This window comes from Coregonus clupeaformis, chromosome 2 (assembly GCF_020615455.1).
Source record: "Coregonus clupeaformis isolate EN_2021a chromosome 2, ASM2061545v1, whole genome shotgun sequence".
Taxonomy (NCBI): Eukaryota; Metazoa; Chordata; class Actinopteri; order Salmoniformes; family Salmonidae; genus Coregonus; species Coregonus clupeaformis.
This window is the reverse complement of record NC_059193.1, coordinates 10,724,771-10,748,794: the sequence shown is the minus strand read 5'-3', so window position 1 is coordinate 10,748,794 and position 24,024 is coordinate 10,724,771. Positions and strand designations below refer to the sequence as shown.

Genomic DNA, 24,024 nt, shown 5'->3' with positions numbered 1-24,024 from the left:
GTGACTGACTCACTGGATGACTGGGTGACTGACTGACTGACTGGCTGAATGGTTGGCTGAGTGCTCTTCCTCTTTCCCTTTCAGCAGCTGCTGTTTCCTGCTGAGATAACAACTAGTTACCCACAATATTCTCAGTAATGATGTTAGCATTGGGGCTACCAGCTGGGTTTGGGAGAGGTGGGGAACAGAGAGGGAGGGAAGGTAGGGCAGAAGTTAAGGATAAAAGGAGGAGTAGAGAAAAGTAGGGGGAGAGGGAGGGAAGAGAAGGGAAGGGAAGGGGAGAAGGAGGGGTAGAGACAAGAGAGAGAAGATGGGATGGGACATGGGAGGGAGAAAGAGAGAGGGATTACTGCAGAGTAGAGATCTGACTGTAAAAGAGAACAGAAGTTGTGCATCATCCTCTGTTTGACAGAACGATGTAAAGAGCTCATTCCTGCTCCTCTACACATCCTCTCTCAAAGAGAGCTGCATGAGCACAGACAGAGACTCCAAATATGCATTTTTCATGCATTACTCTCAGATTGACTTCCCTACACCTGTATCCACTCCAGATCGAAAAGTGGCTGGTAAGCCTGGCATGATCTAGAAGTGTAAGTGTTCTCCCCTCTCTCTCCCGCTGGGCAGAGGAAGGCCAAAGACGATGATGTCAACGCCAAAACAATGCCTCATTCAGCCAGGGGCTGGCGGGCAGGAAGCAGGCTCTCGCTTAAATGACAACATCTGCAGAAATACAGAGAGAGAGAGAGAGAGAGAGAGAGAGCTGCTATCTATCAGAACCATTAGAAATGTACTGAGTATGTATGAGTCTGTAGTGCAGAGAAGAGCTAATGTATTTTGGAGTTGGAACACATGCAAGCTTTACTCATTCTGGAATCCATCCTGGAATTCAGAATTATCTCTAATGCCATCAGTTCTAGAATGCACCATAGCAGCCTTTAGAATTCTGTCTGTCACACATTCTAAAAAGAGGCACTTAGCTTCATGATATCCTGCACTGATTCAGAAGTGGAACACCAAGTGATCAGCAGAACAGTAGCCCAGCAGTGATCTCTAACAATCTGACATGATTTGAAACATTAGACCCAGAGACTGTGGTCCTGTGGGGATAGTATAATGGCTCCTGACCTATGTCCAGGTCTCATGTTCCCATGTGTTTCACATTACCACGCTACACTGGTGGCTGAGTGGAGCTAGAGGACATGGGAGAACATAGCTATGTGATTATGGACCTGGTTGACACATTTAATATTTTTTGGCATGAACTCAGACACAGGTATTGCATTGTTTATGAACTAGATCTAGCACACTTTCTCTAGGAGTTGATTACATACAGTATTTTGTGTAGGTTGAATGTGCTGTGCATAAGCTCAGCTCTAACTAACCTATCCATGGCATAGACCCCCATCTCCTGCAGCCTTGGACCTGTAGCACAAGCCCAGCCAGACACAGCCAGTGGGAGGGGGGCAGTATGAACTGGACTCTCCCCTGAGACACCCAGCCAGACCAACCAGACCAGACCCCCCTGCTGATGAACCTCAGCCAGCCTGGCCATCTCACTCATGCCCCCTGCTGGATGAGACTGGGAGACTTAATTACAGGACAATACACTGTAGTCTGATAGAGGAAGTCCCTCTAACTCCCAAGTGAGCTTTACTAGACATGCTTTAGTAGTGGAAAGGCCAGAGACTTTTCTTGAATGATATCTGAGTACTGCACTTTGATTCACCTAAATCAACCCTGCTTAAATTGATAGCCAACCAGCCACAACCTGTGAAAACCTACCACTGACCCACTCAACGTGTCCCTAACCCTAGTCATAACCCTAACCGTAACCCTAAACCTAACCCTAGCTTCAAGTCCACACCCTGGCACAACTCTAACCCTAGCCATTACCCTAACTCTAACTCACTCAACCCACCATAATTCCCCACCCCTTTGCCCCTGCCTTGCCGTCTTACCTCATAGAGTTGGGTATGGCTCCAGAACAATCTGCTCCCCCCTGGCTGTCCATGTGAAACCCGTTCGGGATGGCCCACCGGCCAGGCTGGCTCAGTACAAACTCCGACCTGGTCCCGGTGATGGTGGTCCGCAGTGGGCTTCCTCCAGATCCAGGCCCAGGGCCTGCAGCACTCTCCCCAGCCTCGGGCTCACCTCGCTGGGCCTCGGGTCCAGCCTCGCTTCCCTCCTGCTCCATGACGGTGGCTAGTTCCAGCTCCAGAGGCTCAGGGCTCTGGAGGAAGGACCTCTGCTGGATGAGGGGGGTGAGCGGAGCCTCGAAGCTGACACAGCTGTCAGTCTCATCTGTGAGTGACAGGACGTCCAGGGAGTCCAGACTACTGTAGCACGTCCCCCCGCGAAGAAGTGCAGACTCAACGATACGCTCAAACGTCGAGCTGAAGCCGTCCTTGTTGTCCACCCTGCTCTTCTCCCTCTCTCCCTCCCCCTCTTCCTCATCTTCCTCTTCCTCCCCCTCTATGGCCACAACATGCTCCACGATGCGTTCAAACACAGAGCTGAAACTGTCCTGGTTCCCCCTCCCCTCCCCTTCCTCCTCCTCCTCCTCCTCCTCCTCTTCCACCTCTGTGTCCGCCAGCTCTACGGAACACTCGAAAGTGGAGCTGAACATGTCCAGGTGTTCCTGGATGACCTCTACTAAGCCGTCTCCTTCTCCCACATCTTCATCCTCTTCATCATCCTCCTCTTCATACCCTTTGATTCCGTTCTCAGGTCCTATCCCGTTCTCCAGCCTGTATGGAGAACATAGAGTATCATCGGAATAAAACTTTTATAAAACAGCTACATATTAAACTACACATAAACCCTCCGCATTAACATACTCATCTCAGTCTGTTGATGGATGTTCTATAAATGATCCGACCTATACATTCACTCATGACCACGCTAGTCAAGGTCTGCTCATGTCTGTTGTACTGACCTGACTATGTCCAGAGACTGTGGTGGGTCTGGTAAGTCCTGGTCCTGGTCCTGGTCTTCTTCCAGATCCTCAGGTGGTGGTGGTGGAGGTAACTCCTCCTTACCCTTCTCCTCCTCCTCCTCCTCCTCACAGCTGGGCTCGCAGGCTGGTTCTGCCTCCTCTGTGGCCTCTTTATTCATGTTATCCCCCTCCTTCTCCACCTCCTCCTCCCTTTCTTCCCTCTCCTCCTCTCTCTCTATCTCTCCATCTGGCTGACCATCCTCAGCATCTATCCTCTCATCCCCCACTCCATCTTCTTCATCACTTGTCTCTACCATACTCTCTCTCTCTTCATGCACCTCTCCTTCTCCCTGCATCACTTGTTCCACTCCCTCACCTACCTCATCACCCTCTCCCTTTCCACTTTCATCACCTTCTCTTTCTCTGTGTACTTCCCTTTGTACCGTGACACTTTCCTCCCCTTCCTCCTGATTGGTCCCCTCTATCCCCTCCACCTCCAGATCTTGCCCCTCTAGCCCTTGGACTGTGGCTGGCTTCTCTGCAGGGTGGGCTGGGGTCTCCCCCTGGCTGTCTGGGGGTGTAGGGGGTTCAGTCTGGGGGTGTCCCTGCCCTTCCTGGGTCATGGTGCCTGGGTGTGGGGGGGAGTCGTCTGGGGCCGGGGGGGAGGCAGAGAGCTTTGGATCCAGGACTAGGGAGGACTGACCGTCTGGGGGAGAAAGAGAGGGGTGAGAAAGGAAGCACAGGTGAAAAAAGAGAAGAAAAGAGAAGAAAAAGGAGAGACAGTGGGGGAGGGGAAGGGCTGCTGTCATTACAGTCATTTCATTATTTCTTAGCCTTAATTGTAATATGGAGGTCACCTTGGAAAGGAACCCCCAGTATTTGTAAATGTGTGTGGGGGTGTGTGTACGTGCTTGTCTCAATGTCTCTGTGTGTGTCTAGAACACTATGTCCTCTAAAGCAGAGTCCAGAAGAAGGAGAAAAAGAGTCCAGAAGAAGGAGAAAAAGAGGGCAGAAGAAGGAGAAAAATAGTCCAGAAGACGGAGAAAAAGAGTCCAGAAGAAGGAGAGTGAGAGTGAAAACGAGCAAAGGAAGATCATTTTAAAGCCCCTGCAGATGCATGTCAAAAGGATCCCGCTGACGGTCATCTTTTCTCCAGAGCAGCAGGCCTTTAATCCACACAGCAGCTCCTCTACTCCTCCTCACATCTCACATCACATCTCACATCACATCTCACATCACATCTCACATCACATCTCACATCACATCTCACATCACATCACATCACATCACATCTCACGTCACATCTCACATCACATCACATCACATACAGTGGGGGAAAAAAGTATTTAGTCAGCCACCAATTGTGCAAGATCTCCCACTTAAAGAGATGAGAGAGGCCTGTAATTTTCATCATAGGTACACGTCAACTATGACAGATGAAATGAGAAAAAAAAATCCAGAAAATCACATTGTAGGATTTTTTATGAATTTATTTGCAAATAATGGTGGAAAATAAGTATTTGGTCAATAACAAAAGTTTCTCAATACTTTGTTATATACCCTTTGTGGGCAATGACACAGGTCAAACGTTTTCTGTAAGTCTTCACAAGGTTTTCACACACTGTTGCTGGTATTTTGGCCCATTCCTCCATGCAGATCTCCTCTAGAGCAGTGATGTTTTGGGGCTGTCGCTGGGCAACACGGACTTTCAACTCCCTCCAAAGATTTTCTATGGGGTTGAGATCTGGAGACTGGCTAGGCCACTCCAGGACCTTGAAATGCTTCTTACGAAGCCACTCCTTCGTTGCCCGGGCGGTGTGTTTGGGATCATTGTCATGCTGAAAGACCCAGCCACGTTTCATCTTCAATGCCCTTGCTGATGGACGGATACATGGCCCCATTAATTCTTTCCTTTACACGGATCAGTCATCCTGGTCCCTTTGCAGAAAAACAGCCCCAAAGCATGATGTTTCCACCCCCATGCTTCACAGTAGGTATGGTGTTCTTTGGATGCAACTCAGCATTCTTTGTCCTCCAAACACGACGAGTTGAGTTTTTACCAAAAAGTTATATTTTGGTTTCATCTGACCATATGACATTCTCCCAATCCTCTTCTGGATCATCCAAATGCACTCTAGCAAACTTCAGACGGGCCTGGACATGTACTGGCTTAAGCAGGGGGACACGTCTGGCACTGCAGGATTTGAGTCCCTGGCGGCGTAGTGTGTTACTGATGGTAGGCTTTGTTACTTTGGTCCCAGCTCTCTGCAGGTCATTCACTAGGTCCCCCCCGTGTGGTTCTGGGATTTTTGCTCACCGTTCTTGTGATCATTTTGACCCCACGGGGTGAGATCTTGCGTGGAGCCCCAGATCGAGGGAGATTATCAGTGGTCTTGTATGTCTTCCATTTCCTAATAATTGCTCCCACATTTGATTTCTTCAAACCAAGCTGCTTACCTATTGCAGATTCAGTCTTCCCAGCCCGGTGCAGGTCTACAATTTTGTTTCTGGTGTCCTTTGACAGCTCTTTGGTCTTGGCCATAGTGGAGTTTGGAGTGTGACTGTTTGAGGTTGTGGAAAGGTGTCTTTTATACTGATAACAAGTTCAAACAGGTGCCATTAATATAGGTAACGAGTGGAGGACAGAGGAGCCTCTTAAAGAAGAAGTTACAGGTCTGTGAGAGCCAGAAATCTTGCTTGTTTATAGGTGACCAAATACTTATTTTCCATCATAATTTGCAAATAAATTCATAAAAAATCCTACAATGTGATTTTCTGGATTTCTTTTCTCAATTTGTCTGTCATAGTTGACGTGTACCTATGATGAGAATTACAGGCCTCTCTCATCTTTTTAAGTGGGAGAACTTGCACAATTGGTGGCTGACTTAATACTTTTTTTCCCCACTGTATCACATCACATCTCACATCACTCATTCACTGCTTCATTTCTTCTCTTTTCACAGCTGAATGGCTAACACAAACCACTCAGGTTAAGTGCCCTGCTCTGGGGTCCATATGCTGAATGCCCACCGGGGATTTAAACCAGCAACATTTTGGACACCAGGCACCAGTTTCTTTTGGAACATTAGCTGGAGATGGGCAGTGAGTCTCAATCTTCATTGGTCTAGGTTGTGTTTCATTGGGCTGGTAGCAGCACCAGCATAAGATAATGTGGGTAATGTATTATTGGATTGTACTAATGTGATTTTGGTATTTTATTTTAGCAGTCAAGTGTTCCTGTTATTGTTTGGTGGTAATGTAATTGGCTACTGTACAGAGAACAAGGCTTTTGGAGCAAAGAACTCTTCCTGAAATGATAGTAGATTTTGGAGGAGCCACCATTCCATCTTCCCATTTAGTGCTTTCCCTACTTTTATGTAGCCGCATTAATAAAGACGGAGTCTCTGTGCGCTGACGTCACATTGTCTGCTGATTCATCAGCATTAATAGACCGGCGGATATCCTACGGCCTTACATTAGTACGTGTAAGCAGATTTGAGGTACGTGTTGGAGTCGGTTATGATTTGGTTGCATTTATGTCTCCAACCTCCCAACCCTATGGACCAGGCTGAACCTCCCAACCCTATGGACCAGGCTGAACCTCCCAACCCTATTGACCAGGCTGAACCTCCCAACCCTATGGACCAGGCTGAACCTCCCAACCCTATGGACCAGGCTGAACCTCCCAACCCTATTGACCAGACTGAACCTCCCAACCCTATGGACCAGGCTGAACCTCCCAACCCTATTGACCAGGCTGAACCTCCCAACCCCTATTGACCAGGCTGAACCTCCCAACCCTATTGACCAGACTGAACCTCCCAACCCTATGGACCAGGCTGAACCTCCCAACCCTATTGACCAGGCTGAACCTCCCAACCCTATGGACCAGGCTGAACCTCCCAACACTATGGACCAGGCTGAACCTCCCAACCCTATTGACCAGGCTGAACCTCCCAACCCTATGGACCAGGCTGAACCTCCCAACCCTATTGACCAGGCTGAACCTCCCAACCCTATGGACCAGGCTGAACCTCCCAACCCTATGGACCAGGCTGAACCTCCCAACCCTATTGACCAGACTGAACCTCCCAACCCTATGGACCAGGCTGAACCTCCCAACCCTATTGACCAGGCTGAACCTCCCAACCCTATTGACCAGGCTGAACCTCCCAACCCTATTGACCAGACTGAACCTCCCAACCCTATGGACCAGGCTGAACCTCCCAACCCTATTGACCAGGCTGAACCTCCCAACCCTATGGACCAGGCTGAACCTCCCAACACTATGGACCAGGCTGAACCTCCCAACCCTATTGACCAGGCTGAACCTCCCAACCCTATGGACCAGGCTGAACCTCCCAACCCTATTGACCAGGCTGAACCTCCCAACCCTATGGACCAGGCTGAACCTCCCAACCCTATGGACCAGGCTGAACCTCCCAACCCTATTGACCAGGCTGAACCTCCCAACCCTATGGACCAGGCTGAACCTCCCAACCCTATGGACCAGGCTGAACCTCCCAACCCTATTGACCAGGCTGAACCTCCCAACCCTATGGACCAGGCTGAACCTCCCAACCCTATTGACCAGGCTGAACCTCCCAACCCTATGGACCAGGCTAAACCTCCCAACCCTATGGACCAGGCTGAACCTCCCAACCCTATTGACCAGGCTGAACCTCCCAACCCTATGGACCAGGCTGAACCTCCCAACCCTATTGACCAGGCTGAACCTCCCAACCCTATGGACCAGGCTGAACCTCCAAACCCTATGGATCAGGCTGAACCTCCCAACCCTATTGACCAGGCTGAACCTCCAAACCCTATTGACCAGGCTGAACCTCCCAACCCTATGGACCAGGCTGAACCTCCAAACCCTATTGACCAGGCTGAACCTCCCAACCCTATGGAACAGGCTGAACCTCCAAACCCTATTGACCAGGCTGAACCTCCCAACCCTATGGACCAGGCTGAACCTCCAAACCCTATTGACCAGGCTGAACCTCCCAACCCTATGGACCAGGCTGAACCTCCAAACCCTATTGACCAGGCTGAACCTCCCAACCCTATGGACCAGGCTGAAGTAAAGAGCAGACTAAAATGAATGACATCATCACATGAAGCAAATACAACGAGTGACATGCCGAGTCAGACACCTTTATATGGACAGTATTATGTTATTTTATCACACTCCAACACACACAACCAAATCACCCAAACACACGAATAGACATCAACATACAATCAAACACTTATGTAATCAAACATCAAAGCTATTGATGTTCTGCCTCTGTTTCTCACACGCACACACACCTGCGCTCTCGGCCATGTTGTTGACAATGCTGTTGAGCGTGACAGGACGACAGCTATGTAGAGCAGCAGTAAGAGTCCCACTGCTCAGGAGCTGGCAGATGTGCTCCTGGACCCAATGCCCAAACCTTACCTCACATTGTTATGCACTGTGTGTGTGTGTTTGTGTGTGTGTGTGTGTGTTTTTTAGCTTGATTGGCAGATGATGTGATGGTATTAAAGGGAAATTGATAAGGCCTAAGAGCCCACTGTTCTGCTGACAAAACCAGAATTAACTCACTTACTCCAAAGACGCACATGCACGCACCACACACACACACACACATCATCTGCCAATCACGTTGAAATACTACCGATAAGAACCATAGTCTCTCTCTAAGACCTCTTTCTCTCCGTCACACACACCCACCGTCCACACACCCACCGTACACGCACCCACCGTACACACACCCACCGTCCACGCACCCACCGTACACACACCCACCGTACACACACCCACCGTACACACACCCACCGTACACACACCCACCGTACACACACCCACCGTACACACACCCACCGTACACACACTCACCGTACACACACCCACCATACACACACTCACCGTACACACACCCACCGTACACACACCCACCGTACACACACCCACCGTACCCACACCCACCGTACACACACATCCACCGTACACACACCCACCGTACACACACCCACCGTACACACACATCCACCGTACACACACCCACCGTACACACACCCACCGTACACACACCCACCGTCCACACACCCACCGTACACACACCCACCGTACACGCACCCACCGTACACGCACCCACCGTACACGCACCCACCGTCCACGCACCCACCGTACACGCACCCACCGTACACACACCCACCGTACACACACCCACCGTACACACACCCACCGTACACACACCCACCGTACACACACCCACCGTACACACACCCACCGTACACACACCCACCGTCCACACACCCACCGTCCACACACCCACCGTACAAACACCCACCGTCCACACACCCACCGTACACACACCCACCATACACACACACACACACACACACAGATCTGGTTGGTTATTTATTCATCAAGACAAGGCTCCATTCCTCTGGGAGACAACAGTGATAAGCATGATTGGTCTGTATAATGTAGCAGAGAGAATACTATAGGAAACACTATAGCACAAAGAACTACTACTGAGACAAAAGAACAGGTAACAATGTGAATGGTATGTGAATGAGAATACACATATGAATGAGACCAGGTTGGAATATGAGATATGGAACACACAAGTAGACACAAAAGACATAGTCTATCTGTCTATCAGTCAGTCTGTCAGTCAGTCTGTCTATCTGTCTGTCTGCCTGCCTGCCTCTCTGTCTGTCTGTCTGTCTGTCTGTCTGTCTGTCTGTCTGTCTGTCTGTCTATCAGTCAGTCAGTCTGTCAGTCTGTCAGTCAGTCTGTCTATCTGTCTGTCAGTCAGTCAGTCAGTCTGTCTGTCTGTCTGTCTGTCTGTCTGTCTGTCTGTCTATCTGTCTGCCTCATCCTCTGTTTTTCTTCTTCCCCTTATTTAATATTTATCTCTCACAATAAGACTGCTAAGACTGTGTGTGTGTGTGTGTGTATGTGTATGTGTATGTGTATGTGTGTGTGTGTGTGTGTGTGTGTGTGTGTGTGTGTGTGTGTGTGTGTGTGTGTGTGTGTGTGTGTGTGTGTATGTCATTGTTGTTCCCCACTTTCTCCTTCCCTCTCACAGCAAGACCAGAACATCACACTGCAGTCGTACTGGATCTACCAAATGACCTACTAACCCCTTTATACACAAGCCACTGCACTGTAGCCAACACACACACTAACCCTTTATACACAAGCCACTGCATTGTAGCCAACACACACACTAACCCTTTATACACAAGCCACTGCACTGTAGCCAACACACACACTAACCCTTTATACTCAAGCCACTGCACTGCAGCCAACTATAGGCAGCATGTTGTATCTACAGGCAGCATGTTATATCTACAGGAAGCATGTTGTATCTACAGGCAGCATGTTGTATCTACAGGCAGCATGTTGTATCTACAGGCAGCATGTTGTATCTACAAGCATCATGTTGTATCTACAGGAAGCATGTGGTCCTCTGTAGCTCAGCTGGTAGAGCACGGCGCTTGTAACGCTAAGGTAGTGGGTTCGATCCCCGGGACCACCCATACACAAAAAAAAAAAAATGTATGCACGCATGACTGTAAGTCGCTTTGGATAAAAGCGTCTGCTAAATGGCATATTATATATTATTATATATCTACAGGCAGCATGTTGTATCTACAGGCAGCATATTATATCTACAGGCAGTATGTTGTATCTACAGGCATCATGTTGTTTCTACAGGCAGAATGTTATATCTACAGGCAGCATGTTGTATCTACAGGCAGCATGTTGTATCTACAGGCAGCATGTTGTATCTACAGGCAGCATGTTGTATCTAAAGGCAGCATGTTGTATCTACAGGAAGCATGCTATATCTACAGGCAGCATGTTGTATATACAGGCAGCATGTTGTATCTACAGGCAGCATGTTGTATCTACAAGCAGCATGATATATCTACAGGCAGCGTGTTGTATCTACAGACAGCATGTTATTTCTACAGGAAGCATGCTATATCTACAGGCAGCATGTTGTATTTACAGGCAGCATGTTGTATCTACAGGCAGCATGTTATATCTACAGGCAGCATGTTGTATCTACAGGCAGCATGTTATATCTACAGGAAGCATGTTATATCTACAGGCAGCATGTTGTATCTACAGGCAGCATGTTGTATCTACAGGCAGCATGTTATATCTACAGGCAGCATGTTGTATCTACAGGCAGCATGTTGTATCTACATGCAACATGTTGTATCTACAGGCAGAATGTTATATCTACAGGAAGCATGCTATATCTACAGGCAGCATGTTGCATATACAGGCAGCATGTTGTATCTACAGGCAGCATGTTGTATCTACAGGCGGCATGTTGTATCTACAAGCATCATGTTGTATCTACAGGCAGCATGTTGTATCTACAGGCATCATGTTGTTTCTACAGGCAGCATGTTGTATCTACAGGCAGCATGATATATCTACAGGCAGCGTGTTGTATCTACAGGCAGCATGTTATTTCTACAGGAAGCATGTTGTATCTACAGGCATCATGTTGTATCTACAAGCATCATGTTGTATCTACAGGAAGCAGTGTGTGTGTGTGTGTGTGTGTGTGTGTGTGTGTGTGTGTGTGTGTGTGTGTGTGTGTGTGTGTATGTCATTGTTGTTCCCCACTTTCTCCTTCCCTCTCACAGCAAGACCAGAACATCACACTGCAGTCGTACTGGATCTACCAAATGACCTACTAACCCTTTATACACAAGCCACTGCACTGTAGCCAACACACACACTAACCCTTTATACACAAGCCACTGCATTGTAGCCAACACACACACTAACCCTTTATACACAAGCCACTGCACTGTAGCCAACACACACACTAACCCTTTATACACAAGCCACTGCACTGCAGCCAACTATAGGCAGCATGTTGTATCTACAGGCAGCATGTTATATCTACAGGAAGCATGTTATATCTACAGGCAGCATGTTGTATCTACAGGCAGCATGTTGTATCTACAGGCAGCATGTTATATCTACAGGCAGCATGTTGTATCTACAGGCAGCATGTTGTATCTACATGCAACATGTTGTATCTACAGGCAGAATGTTATATCTACAGGAAGCATGCTATATCTACAGGCAGCATGTTGCATATACAGGCAGCATGTTGTATCTACAGGCAGCATGTTGTATCTACAGGCAGCATGTTGTATCTACAAGCATCATGTTGTATCTACAGGCAGCATGTTGTATCTACAGGCATCATGTTGTTTCTACAGGCAGCATGTTGTATCTACAGGCAGCATGATATATCTACAGGCAGCGTGTTGTATCTACAGGCAGCATGTTATTTCTACAGGAAGCATGTTGTATCTACAGGCATCATGTTGTATCTACAAGCATCATGTTGTATCTACAGGAAGCATGTGTGTGTGTGTGTGTGTGTGTGTGTGTGTGTGTGTGTGTGTGTGTGTGTGTGTGTGTGTATGTCATTGTTGTTCCCCACTTTCTCCTTCCCTCTCACAGCAAGACCAGAACATCACACTGCAGTCGTACTGGATCTACCAAATGACCTACTAACCCTTTATACACAAGCCACTGCACTGTAGCCAACACACACACTAACCCTTTATACACAAGCCACTGCATTGTAGCCAACACACACACTAACCCTTTATACACAAGCCACTGCACTGTAGCCAACACACACACTAACCCTTTATACACAAGCCACTGCACTGCAGCCAACTATAGGCAGCATGTTGTATCTACAGGCAGCATGTTATATCTACAGGAAGCATGTTGTATCTACAGGCAGCATGTTGTATCTACAGGCAGCATGTTGTATCTACAGGCAGCATGTTGTATCTACAAGCATCATGTTGTATCTACAGGAAGCATGTTGTATCTACAGGCAGCATGTTGTATCTACAAGCATCATGTTGTATCTACAGGAAGCATGTGGTCCTCTGTAGCTCAGCTGGTAGAGCACGGCGCTTGTAACGCTAAGGTAGTGGGTTCGATCCCCGGGACCACCCATACACAAAAAAAAAAAAATGTATGCACGCATGACTGTAAGTCGCTTTGGATAAAAGCGTCTGCTAAATGGCATATTATATATTATTATATATCTACAGGCAGCATGTTGTATCTACAGGCAGCATATTATATCTACAGGCAGCATGTTGTATCTACAGGCATCATGTTGTTTCTACAGGCAGAATGTTATATCTACAGGCAGCATGTTGTATCTACAGGCAGCATGTTGTATCTAAAGGCAGCATGTTGTATCTACAGGCAGCATGTTGTATCTACAGGCAGCATGTTGTATCTAAAGGCAGCATGTTGTATCTACAGGAAGCATGCTATATCTACAGGCAGCATGTTGTATATACAGGCAGCATGTTGTATCTACAGGCAGCATGTTGTATCTACAGGCAGCATGATATATCTACAGGCAGCGTGTTGTATCTACAGACAGCATGTTATTTCTACAGGAAGCATGCTATATCTACAGGCAGCATGTTGTATTTACAGGCAGCATGTTGTATCTACAGGCAGCATGTTATATCTACAGGCAGCATGTTGTATCTACAGGCAGCATGTTATATCTACAGGAAGCATGTTATATCTACAGGCAGCATGTTGTATCTACAGGCAGCATGTTATATCTACAGGCAGCATGTTGTATCTACAGGCAGCATGTTGTATCTACATGCAACATGTTGTATCTACAGGCAGAATGTTATATCTACAGGAAGCATGCTATATCTACAGGCAGCATGTTGCATATACAGGCAGCATGTTGTATCTACAGGCAGCATGTTGTATCTACAGGCAGCATGTTGTATCTACAGGCATCATGTTGTATCTACAGGCAGCATGTTGTATCTACAGGCAGCATGTTGTATCTACAGGCAGCATGTTATATCTACAGGCAGCATGTTGTATCTACAGGCATCATGTTGTATTTAAAGGCAGCATGTTGTATCTACAGGCAGCATGTTATATCTACAGGCAGCATGTTGTATCTACAGGCATCATGTTGTATCTACAGGCAGAATGTTGTATCTACAGGCAGCATGTTATATCTACAGGCAGCATGTTGTATCTACAGGCAGCATGTTATATCTACAGGAAGCATGTTGTATATACAGGCAGAATGTTGTATCTACAGGCAGCATGTTATATCTACAGGAAGCATGTTGTATCTACAGGTAGAATGTTGTATCTACAGGCAGCATGTTATATCCACAGGAAGCATGTTGTATATACAGGCAGCATGTTGTATCTACAGGCAGCATGTTGTATCTACAGGCAGCATGTTGTATCTACAGGCAGCATGTTATATCTACAGGAAGCATGTTGTATATACAGGCAGAATGTTGTATCTACAGGCAGCATGTTATATCTACAGGAAGCATGTTGTATCTACAGGTAGAATGTTGTATCTACAGGCAGCATGTTATATCCACAGGAAGCATGTTGTATATACAGGCAGCATGTTGTATCTACAGGCAGCATGTTGTATCTACAGGCAGCATGTTATATCTAAAGGCAGCATGTTGTATCTACAGGCAGCATGTTATATCTACAGGCAGCATGTTGTATCTACAGGCAGCATGTTATATCTACAGGAAGCATGCTATATCTACAGGCAGCATGTTGTATCTACAGGCAGCATGTTGTATCTTCAGGCAGCATGTTGTATCTACAGGCAGCATGTTATATCTACAGGCAGAACTTTGTATGCACGCACTAGAGCCTTTATATCCAGACACACCCACACACACACACACACACACACACACACACACACACACACAGACACACACACACTGCAGTAGACTGGCTAGAAATGCTGGCTGGGTGACAGAGTCTTTCCCCAGTGCATGTCACTGGTCCTTAAGGCAGACAAATACAAACCACCCTACTAGCCACTCCAGCCCAGTGAACCATGAAAATCTGCATCTCACCCTGATATGTCACTTCTATTGCATCAAGGTCAGACGTCGTGTTGCATTGTGTCGTTATAGCGCTTTGCCATGACTTTATCTAATTCATGCCATGGCATCAATTTTATTTGTAACCCCGATTTTCTATTTGTATCAGTACCTGATAATTCACTTTTAAATGGAAAGTGGAGGGTGAGACTGGAGACAGGGAGGAGAGAGAGAGAGAGAGAGTGAGAGAGTGAGAGAGAGAGAGAGAGAGAGAGAGAGAGAGAGAGAGAGAGAGAGAGAGAGAGAGAGAGAGAGAGAGAGAGAGAGAGAGAGAGAGAGAGACAGAGAGAGAGACAGAGAGAGAGAGAGAGAGACAGAGAGAGAGAGAGAGAGAGATTTAACATGTTATTAATATGATGTAGCCCACCTCTACAGTACACCTTTTAACATGTTATTAATATGATGTAGCCCACCTCTACAGTACACCTTTCAACATGTTATTAATATGATGTAGCCCACCTCTACAGTACACCTTTTAACATGTTATTAATATGATGTAGCCCACCTCTACAGTACACCTTTTAACATGTTATTAATATGATGTAGCCCACCTCTACAGTACACCTTTTAACATGTTATTAATATGATGTAGCCCACCTCTACAGTACACCGTTTAACATGTTATTAATATGATGTAGCCCACCTCTACAGTACACCTTTTAACATGTTATTACAGTTTTTCTCGATTGCTAAGACACATTTCTTGAAAGCTGCTCTCCTTTTCTCTTAACTGTGAACACAAAACCCAATTTTCAAGCTACATTCACAAAACCTCAGACTCTTCTTGCAAAACCAAACTTTCACCTCAAAACAGTTCAATCTGTGCTCAAAACTGAACTATGTTGTCAAATCGTGCCCCGAGTCAATCAAAATAAAAAACACTACTGAACAGTCACTAAACACTACGTAGAAAAATAGAAAACACAATGCTCAGGACATGAAGCTGGAGAAATAAATGTTTATTGTTCACTGTAGGCTAAATGCATGTTGCAAAACAAAAAACCTGTGCATTTAGCACTTGTACAAAAAAAACAAAACAGAAATATTGTGCATTTACATGTAGCACTTGTAAAAACAAACAGAAATCTTATGCGTTTGCCACTTGTGTACAGTAAGCCCATGTAAAAATAAAGTACAAAAATATACAAATAAGTGCATTACTCAGCCACAGCATCATGTCTCCGTACTGGGTCAGGCCACAGGACTTCATCCACATCACAGGCCACATTTTGTCTGGCCAGGCAACGGGGGAAAAAACCCCTGGCATGCCGTATCCAGGCTTGGCATGCCTCCACACCTATGTCACCACAGGCAAGTCCCATGGCTTGCAGGAGATTTACCCTGGTGTAAGGTTGGCGTTCATATACCTTCCACTGCCATGAGGAGAAGAATTCCTCAATGGGGTTTAGGAAAGGGGAGTACGGTGGAAGGCAAAGATTGATAAAACCTTGGTTCATATTGTACCACTCTCTAACCTGGAGGGCTCTGTGAAAACTCACATTGTCCCAAACAACAACATAGATGGGATGCTCATCCTGCTGCCCTAACAAAGCATCTCGCATGTGATTGAGGAAAATGAGGAGCTGGTGAGTGTTGTAGGGCCCCAGGTTGGCATGATGGTGGACAACCCCATGATTGCTGATGGCAGCACATAATGTGACATTGCCACCACGCTGCCCAGGAACACCAACAATGGCCGATGGCCAATCACATTACGGCCTCTCCTTCTCCTTTTGGTGAGATTAAACCCAGCTTCATCCATGTAGATGTATTGATGGGGTCTTTCCATTGCATCCAGTTGAAAAACCCTCTGTAGAAATAGATATAGTTTTGTAAGTGATACGGAAAAAGTGATTTAGGCCACTACAGTAAATCACTACTTAGAGTAATCAACATTGAATGTGTCTGGATATATGCCAACCTGTACATACTGGAATCTTTGCTCTTTGACTCTGTCTGAGTTGCGATCAAAGGGCACTCTGTATAGCTGTTTCATGCGCAGTCTGTTGCGCTTGAGGACACGATCAACAGTAGAGAGGCTGACACTGTTGATACCCTCAAAATGTAAATGGTCCTCAATGATCTTCTGCTGAATTTCGCTCAGTTTAATGGCAGTTTTTTCCAACTGCTTACACACGTTTTCAAAACTATGTCTCCTTTTTTCAAAACTCTACACACAATTCCCAAAACTGCACACACAAAATGCAAAATGCCTCACATCTCCTTCAAAATGTAACACTTCATTCAAAATGCCATGAACACTGTCAGAATGAAGCATTTGCATCAAATGGCAAACACTTCTTTCATAATAGTACATGTTTGGATATACCATGTAAACACTGTTGTTCTAAATCTAAAGCTCTTTGGTCTTTCATAGGCTTATATATACATTTCAATACAATGTTCTACAGTGAAAGTAATCTGCTGAGAGGGGTAACAAGTACACTGTAAACACCAATGCAATGTAGAAACAGAAAATATTTATTAGGCCAAACATTACTGTTGTATACAGCAGCACACAACAAAACCATAAACATATGTAAACCAAAAGTATATTCTTTAGAATACAGTAAAGAACACAATTGTGTGTGTGGGGTCCCGGGGGCAGTCCAGGAAATGGTAGGGGGGGGCAGTCACCAGTGCTAAGCTACGCTTCATCTCTTCTCCGGGCTGGGTCTGGCCACAATACTTCGTCCACATCACAAGATACGTTTCTCTTGCCAAACATCGAGGGAAGTATCTCCTAGCATGGCGTATCCAACCTTGGACAGAGGCTACCTCTATGTCCCCACATGCGTCCTCCATTGCCTGGAGAAGCGGCATGCTGGCATAGGGTTGGCAATCATACACTTTCCAGCGCCAGGCTGAGAAGAATTCCTCTATGGGATTTAGAAAAGGTGAATATGAGGGTAGGTACAAAACTACAAATTGTGGATGGGTGGAAAAACCAGTTTTGGACCAGAACAGCCCGGTGAAAACTAACATTGTCCCATATAACCACAAATCTAGCGGCTCTGATCTGGATCAGGGACAAGCATTGTGTAAATTGCATCCAGAAAAGTGAGGCTATGGCCGGGTGTTGTACGGACCCAGTGTGGCATTGTGATGGAGGACCCCGTTTTGAGTGATGGCAGCACACATAGTTATATTACCCCCACGCTGTCCAGGGACATTGGTAATTGCCCTCTGTCCTTTACATTTCTTCAGCGGCGCCTGGTTTTGGTGAGGTTGGGAAGCCAACCTCATCCACATAAATAAATCTCCTTCCTTCTCTTCTTTGCCCTCGTCCTCTTCTTCCTCTTCCTCTTCCTCTTCATTTTCCTCTTCCCCTCCTCCTCCTCTTCCAACACTTCGTCTTTGAATTTGTCCTCGTTGTTGTCCCCTGCCTCTCCCTCCTACTCCTCTTGCTCTCTGTCCATTGTTGGCATCCATTGTTCAAAACAGGTAATCTGACCTTTGACCTATTTATAGGCCTATACTACAGTAAAGCAGTGATTGGTTAGTGATCAGTTAAGCAATTAGTGTTTGCACATGTGAAGAGTGTGTGTGTGACCTGGTGAATAAGTGTAGCATTTTGAATGGTTGTGTTTGGAAAAGGAAAGCAAGTCACTTCCTGTTAGATTTTTGTGTTTTAGGTAGAGAATTGTGTGTAGTGGTTTTGAAAAAAGTGTTTTATGCAATTGACAACTGAGTCAAAGGCTGAGAAATAGCTTATGGTTTTGGAGATTTGGTGTGTAGTTTTGCACTTTGAGTGAGAGGTTTCAAAAATCGTGTGACATGAAAAGATTTTGTGTGTAAGCAGTCGGAAAAAACTGTAATGGCATTTTTCTTACGGACCATATCAACAATTAGGGTCTCTTGGTGTGGGGAGAACATACCTGTCCTCCCACCCCCATGTGGCAGTCTTTCAATTCTACAAAAAGAGAACATGGAGTTACAAAAAATATACATGGAATACTAGGCCTACAAACAGTTAGACCAACCCTCCATTACAATACTACAGTACATTGGTACAGTGATGTACTGAAACATATATTCACTTACAGTATACTGTGGTACAGTATATAGTATGTCATACAGTAATTGCTGTCAACATTTACATACTGTACTATAATGTCAGAAAAGGTAATTACCTGTTCTCTTCTCTAAATCTTCGGATTATGGTGGACACAGTGAATCTACTGATGTTTGGTTGTACCCTTTGTCCAGCCTCCCTCATGCTCATACCATGGACAAGAACATGGTCAATCACAGTAGCTCTGATTTCATCAGATATTACTGTTCTTTGTCTTCGCTGACCACCTCGACCACCTCGACCTCCTCTCACACGAACTCTTCCTCTCAGATTTCTATCCATTGTAGGGCCTCACAAACCAGTGCTCTCTGAACTGGCTTACTGTATATGTTCCCTCACATCATTAGCCACAAGTGTGATCAATTTTGAGTTGTTGTGTTCAAGTGGTGATACCTGTGCTCTAATTGTGTTTGACTTTTGTCACATGTGCTCACCATTATGCAGCACGGGTGCATCCCAATGAAAATGTGTTGGCAAGTTGTGTCTAAACAGGTGAAAAGTGCTTATGGTTTTGCCAAAAGAGTGATTGATTCAATCAGTGGGTTCAGGCAACTGAGCATTTGGTTCAGACAATAGGGTTTAGTGTTTTAGCAATTGAGAAAAACTGTAATATGATGTAGCCCACCTCTACAGTACACCTTTTAACATGTTATTAATATGATGTAGCCCACCTCTACAGTACACCTTTTAACATGTTATTAATATGATGTAGCCCACCTCTACAGTACACCTTTTAACATGTTATTAATATGATGTAGCCCACCTCTACAGTACACCTTTTAACATGTTATTAATATGATGTAGCCCACCTCTACAGTACACCTTTTAACATTTTATTAATATGATGTAGCCCACCTCTACAGTACACCTTTTAACATGTTATTAATATGATGTAGCCCACCTCTACAGTACACCTTTTAACATGTTATTAATATGATGTAGCCCACCTCTACATTACACATTTTAACATGTTATTAATATGATGTAGCCCACCTCTACAGTACACCTTTTAACATGTTATTAATATGAAGTTAGAGTGGGAGAGAGTGGAAGAGAGAGGGTGAGGAGAGAGAGGGAGTGGAGAGAGAGGGAGTGGAGAGAGAGGGAGAGAGAGGAGAGAGAGGGAGAGGAGAGAGAGGAGAGAGAGAGAGAGAGAGAGAGAGAGAGAGAGAGAGAGAGAGAGAGAGAGAGAGAGAGAGAGAGAGAGAGAGAGAGAGAGAGAGAGAGAGAGAGAGAGAGAGAGAGAGAGAGAGAGAGAGAGAGAGAGAGAGAGAGAGAGAGAGAGAGAGAGAGAGAGAGAGAGAGAGAGGGAGAGGGAGAGGAGGGGAGGGGAGGGGAGGGGAGGGAGGGGAGGGAGGGGAGGGAGGGAGGGGAAAGGAGGGGAGGGAGGGGAGGGGAGGGGAGGGAGAGAGAGAGAGAGAGAGAGAGAGAGAGAGAGAGAGAGAGAGAGAGACAGAGAGAGAGACAGAGACAGAAAGAGAGAGAGGGGGAAACCATGTTAGGCGGCGTCTTGTGTTTGGGTGCTGGCTGGTGCAGGGGTGTCTGCGCTTGCGTAGCACACACCCCTGCAGCACCCGCAAAGAGGGGGGGCGCACAAGCTTTTGGGGGCCCCCAACCCCACACCAGAGGTCGGGTCTCCCAGATATAATATGAACAGCTCATAAGCTGTGAAAGAAACCTTTAAAACTGCAAAATGTGTAGAATAGCAGGAAATTTGCTCAGAGATTCTTGAAAGTCGGGACAATCCAATATATATATTTTTTTGCGTTATTTGAGTTAAAAATGTACATTTAGGGGAATTTTATAAGGGAAAATATTTGTTTTGGGAATTTTCTAAATGCTTTCAATATTATTAATTTTCATGTCGGCTCTATAACTGGAAATGCCCTTGTCCAGAGCAAAGGCTCCCAATTGAAAACTCTCTAAAAAAGTGTTTACAATTCTAAAGTGACAATAATGGATATTAACTGGAAAATGATTTTATGTAGTTTCTTGCAATAGCCCACTGTGACTTTAAAGAATATTTATCTCAAAACTGTGATTCCTAAAAGATATGAATTTTGGTTTTAAAATGTTACATTTAATTAGGTTTTACAGTCATAAAGCAACTGAGGAAAAACTAAATTGCTACTGTGTATACCACTTGAATGAAGTTGAAATTCAATTTTTGTCAACTCCTTAAAACATCAACTCCGTCAGATTTTTTTCTTATGATTGCTGAAAGTGCTGATAGAATGGTTATGTTTTTATTGGGGATTTTCAAATGAATCATTTTCCATATTTTACACATTTTTTATTTGACATTTTTGTTTTAGAGGTAAAAATATGTGTGTTTTGAGTATCTGTTGTCAACTCCGTCAGTGGCTTGTCAACTCCATCAATATTATTTTGTCAATATTCAGAAAAAATATTTTAATCCCTATTCTGCAACATATGCTTAAACAATTGAAGTATTTGCTGTGCTATATCTAAGGGATAATGTTGGACAATAATTGTAAAAATGAAAGGTTTTTTTATGGTTTTATGGCGTCTGACGGAGTTGACATGAATCCAGTTAGTGGCATTTGTTCCTTTATATCAGGGTTCTTCAATTCCGGTCCTGGAGGGCCGAAACACCTCTGTTTTTCATCCTCTCCTTCTAATCAGGGGCTAATTCAGACCTGGGACACCAGGTGAGTGCAATTAACTACCAGGTAGAAATAAAAACCAGAAGTGTTTCGGCCCTCCAGGACCGGAATTGAAGAACCCTGCTTTATATGGTTTGACAGCTGATACTTTAGTCTATCAAACTATATATTTCAAATGTTGTTAATATTAAGACAATTATTTGTGGCAAAAATTGAGATTGTCCCATCTTTCAAGAATCCCTGAGCTCTAAAACAGCAACATTTTCTCTCAGCCGCATGTAAAATTGTCACGATTCCTGCGAAGCTGCCTCCTCTCCTTGTTCAGGCAGGCTTCGGCGTTTCGGCGTTCGTCATCGGCCTTCTAGCCACTGGCCCTCCCCATCTCATCACTCTATTGGTTTTGTCTTGTTTATACACACACCTGGTTCACATCCCCTCATCAGTACCTGTATAATTGTTCCCTCTGCCCCCTTGTCTTTGTGTGTGATTGTTTATTGTGAGGATAATGACTCGGTGGAGCTCCTTGTATTTTGTATCGCCGGGTTATTTCTCCATGTGCCTTGTTGGTTCCAGTGCGGCTGTTTTGCACACTGGACTGTTTTGACGCTTTACTGAGTAACTCTGTTATTCTGTGATTTACCCTCCTGCGCCTGACTCCTTCAAATCACCCATCACAAAAATATCATGAGATTAGCTATAATAGTCCTACTGCACATTTGTCTCCCTGCCCCATGGATAAAACATTTTACACCCCCCCAACCCCCCCCCCAAAAAAAAAGAAAAGAAAAACGAAACAGAGCTACACCGCTGGGTGTCTGGATGTCTGACGCCTCGATTTTAGGGCTGAATTCATTTGCAAGAGGAGAAGCATTTACAGACGGTTAACCCTTGGGCTGTAAAACAAAACGTTATTTAGACGTGTATTCAAATGAGCCCACGTTTTCAGGACAGGAGACTTGACGTCCCAAGAATCATTATTACAATGGATTTAGACTTGAGGGATAAATACTATAATTAAGATAATAGCGTCTCGTGGCTCAGGAGTGAGAGGACTGTTATCAGACACCTGTTCCGAACAACCCATCTTTAGTAGGAGTGTGGGAACCACAGCACTGGGAAATCATGTAGCCGACATCTATCTCACTCACAAAAATATGTGCCCTAGAATAGCTAAAAAAGACAGAAACACAACACAGGCGGCTCTGCACACACTCTCACTCTCTCATTCACACACACAGAGCCCGCGCGCAGCCTAGATGCAGCCATATTCTCCCAACCTCCTCTAGCAGTAACCATGACAACAGGATGGTTGGGAGACACGGCTGGCGTTAAATGAGGCCGGTGCTTTTATTTTCCTCTCCAAAATAGACCATGGTCGCTTTTGAAGATCGACTCACATTTCTCCCCCGGCTCAGATGAGGGTAGAAAAAACCCTAAACAAAACCCCGTGGTCCACACACTGCATATTAACTCAACAGACAAACAGAGAGAGTCCGAGACCCCCACCCGTAGGCTAAAACGACAGTAGGAAACATGCATCCCCTTTCACTTTCCTCGATGCATTTGTGTCCTGGTACAAGGATAGGGATTTTGAAAAGAAAGCCTTTCAATGATCCCATTTAATCGGATTCCAGATTATTAATCGGATGGCTATATAGGCTTTGGTTCTTTATGGAATTAAATAATTTGTGAATGCAAAATCTATCTACAGCCTAGCTATAATAACACTAAATTCACAACAATATCAGGCATCCACTATTGCACTCACCAACAAAATGCGTTGAATCAAAGGTAGCCTGAAAAGCCAGTTCTGCACAGCAGGTTCAGGTTGTATTCTCTCTCTGCCCATACATCCACGCCGGGGAACATAGACCGAGGGTCTGTTTTGTCCACGTCGTGCCGCGTCCTTCCAAACTGTTACCCTGTCTAATCTGCCCAGCAAGCGACTCCTCACCGAACGGACGCTGGCGGAACAGTAGGCTTGTCTCGCCTCCACACACTGGCTCGGGCATGGGGAGGTCCAGCCGGTGGGAAACGGGTAGACCGATTGCGAGTGGATGGGGGCGTCTGTGTAAACGAGCGGATGGGCTGTCGCGTCCCTCTCCTCCCCTGCTGCACGCGAGGAGCATCGATCTCCAGTTTCCAATCAGTGTTCTGAGGCGATCGGGCAGAGTGGGACTGTGTCTCTCGGCCCTGTGTGATGATTCTATTTACCACTAACTCAGGATGTAGAGAAGGTTTGGCTTACATATAGCCACATAAATACATACTCTTCTTAGTAATTTGGCTATAGTTTACATGGCGCAAAGGGCCTTTATTCCAGTGTCTTTATTCCAGTGTCTTTATTTGTGTCTTTATTCCAGTGTCTTTATTCCAGTGTCTTTATCCCAGTGCCTTTATTCCAG

The 24,024-nt window shown here is 45.6% G+C and overlaps 1 protein-coding gene across 2 annotated transcripts in view; it reads right to left on the bottom strand.

The window, feature by feature from the left end:
• The window catches only part of LOC121558728 (PH and SEC7 domain-containing protein 2-like), a 60,008-nt gene extending 36,196 nt beyond the window's left edge, over nt 1–23,812 (bottom strand). For both annotated transcript variants that reach the window (XR_006661917.1, XM_045226584.1), the window contains exons 1-3: nt 23,388–23,812; nt 2,936–3,641; nt 1,959–2,747 (exon numbers count right to left, since the gene is read on the bottom strand). Coding sequence is in view for 1 of the 2 variants with exons in the window: in XM_045226584.1 (XP_045082519.1) it covers nt 1,959–2,747; nt 2,936–3,558 (1,412 nt within the window). In the remaining variant the exon portion in view is untranslated. The remainder of the gene's footprint in view (nt 1–1,958; nt 2,748–2,935; nt 3,642–23,387) is intronic.
• Between the last annotated feature and the right edge of the window lie 212 nt (nt 23,813–24,024).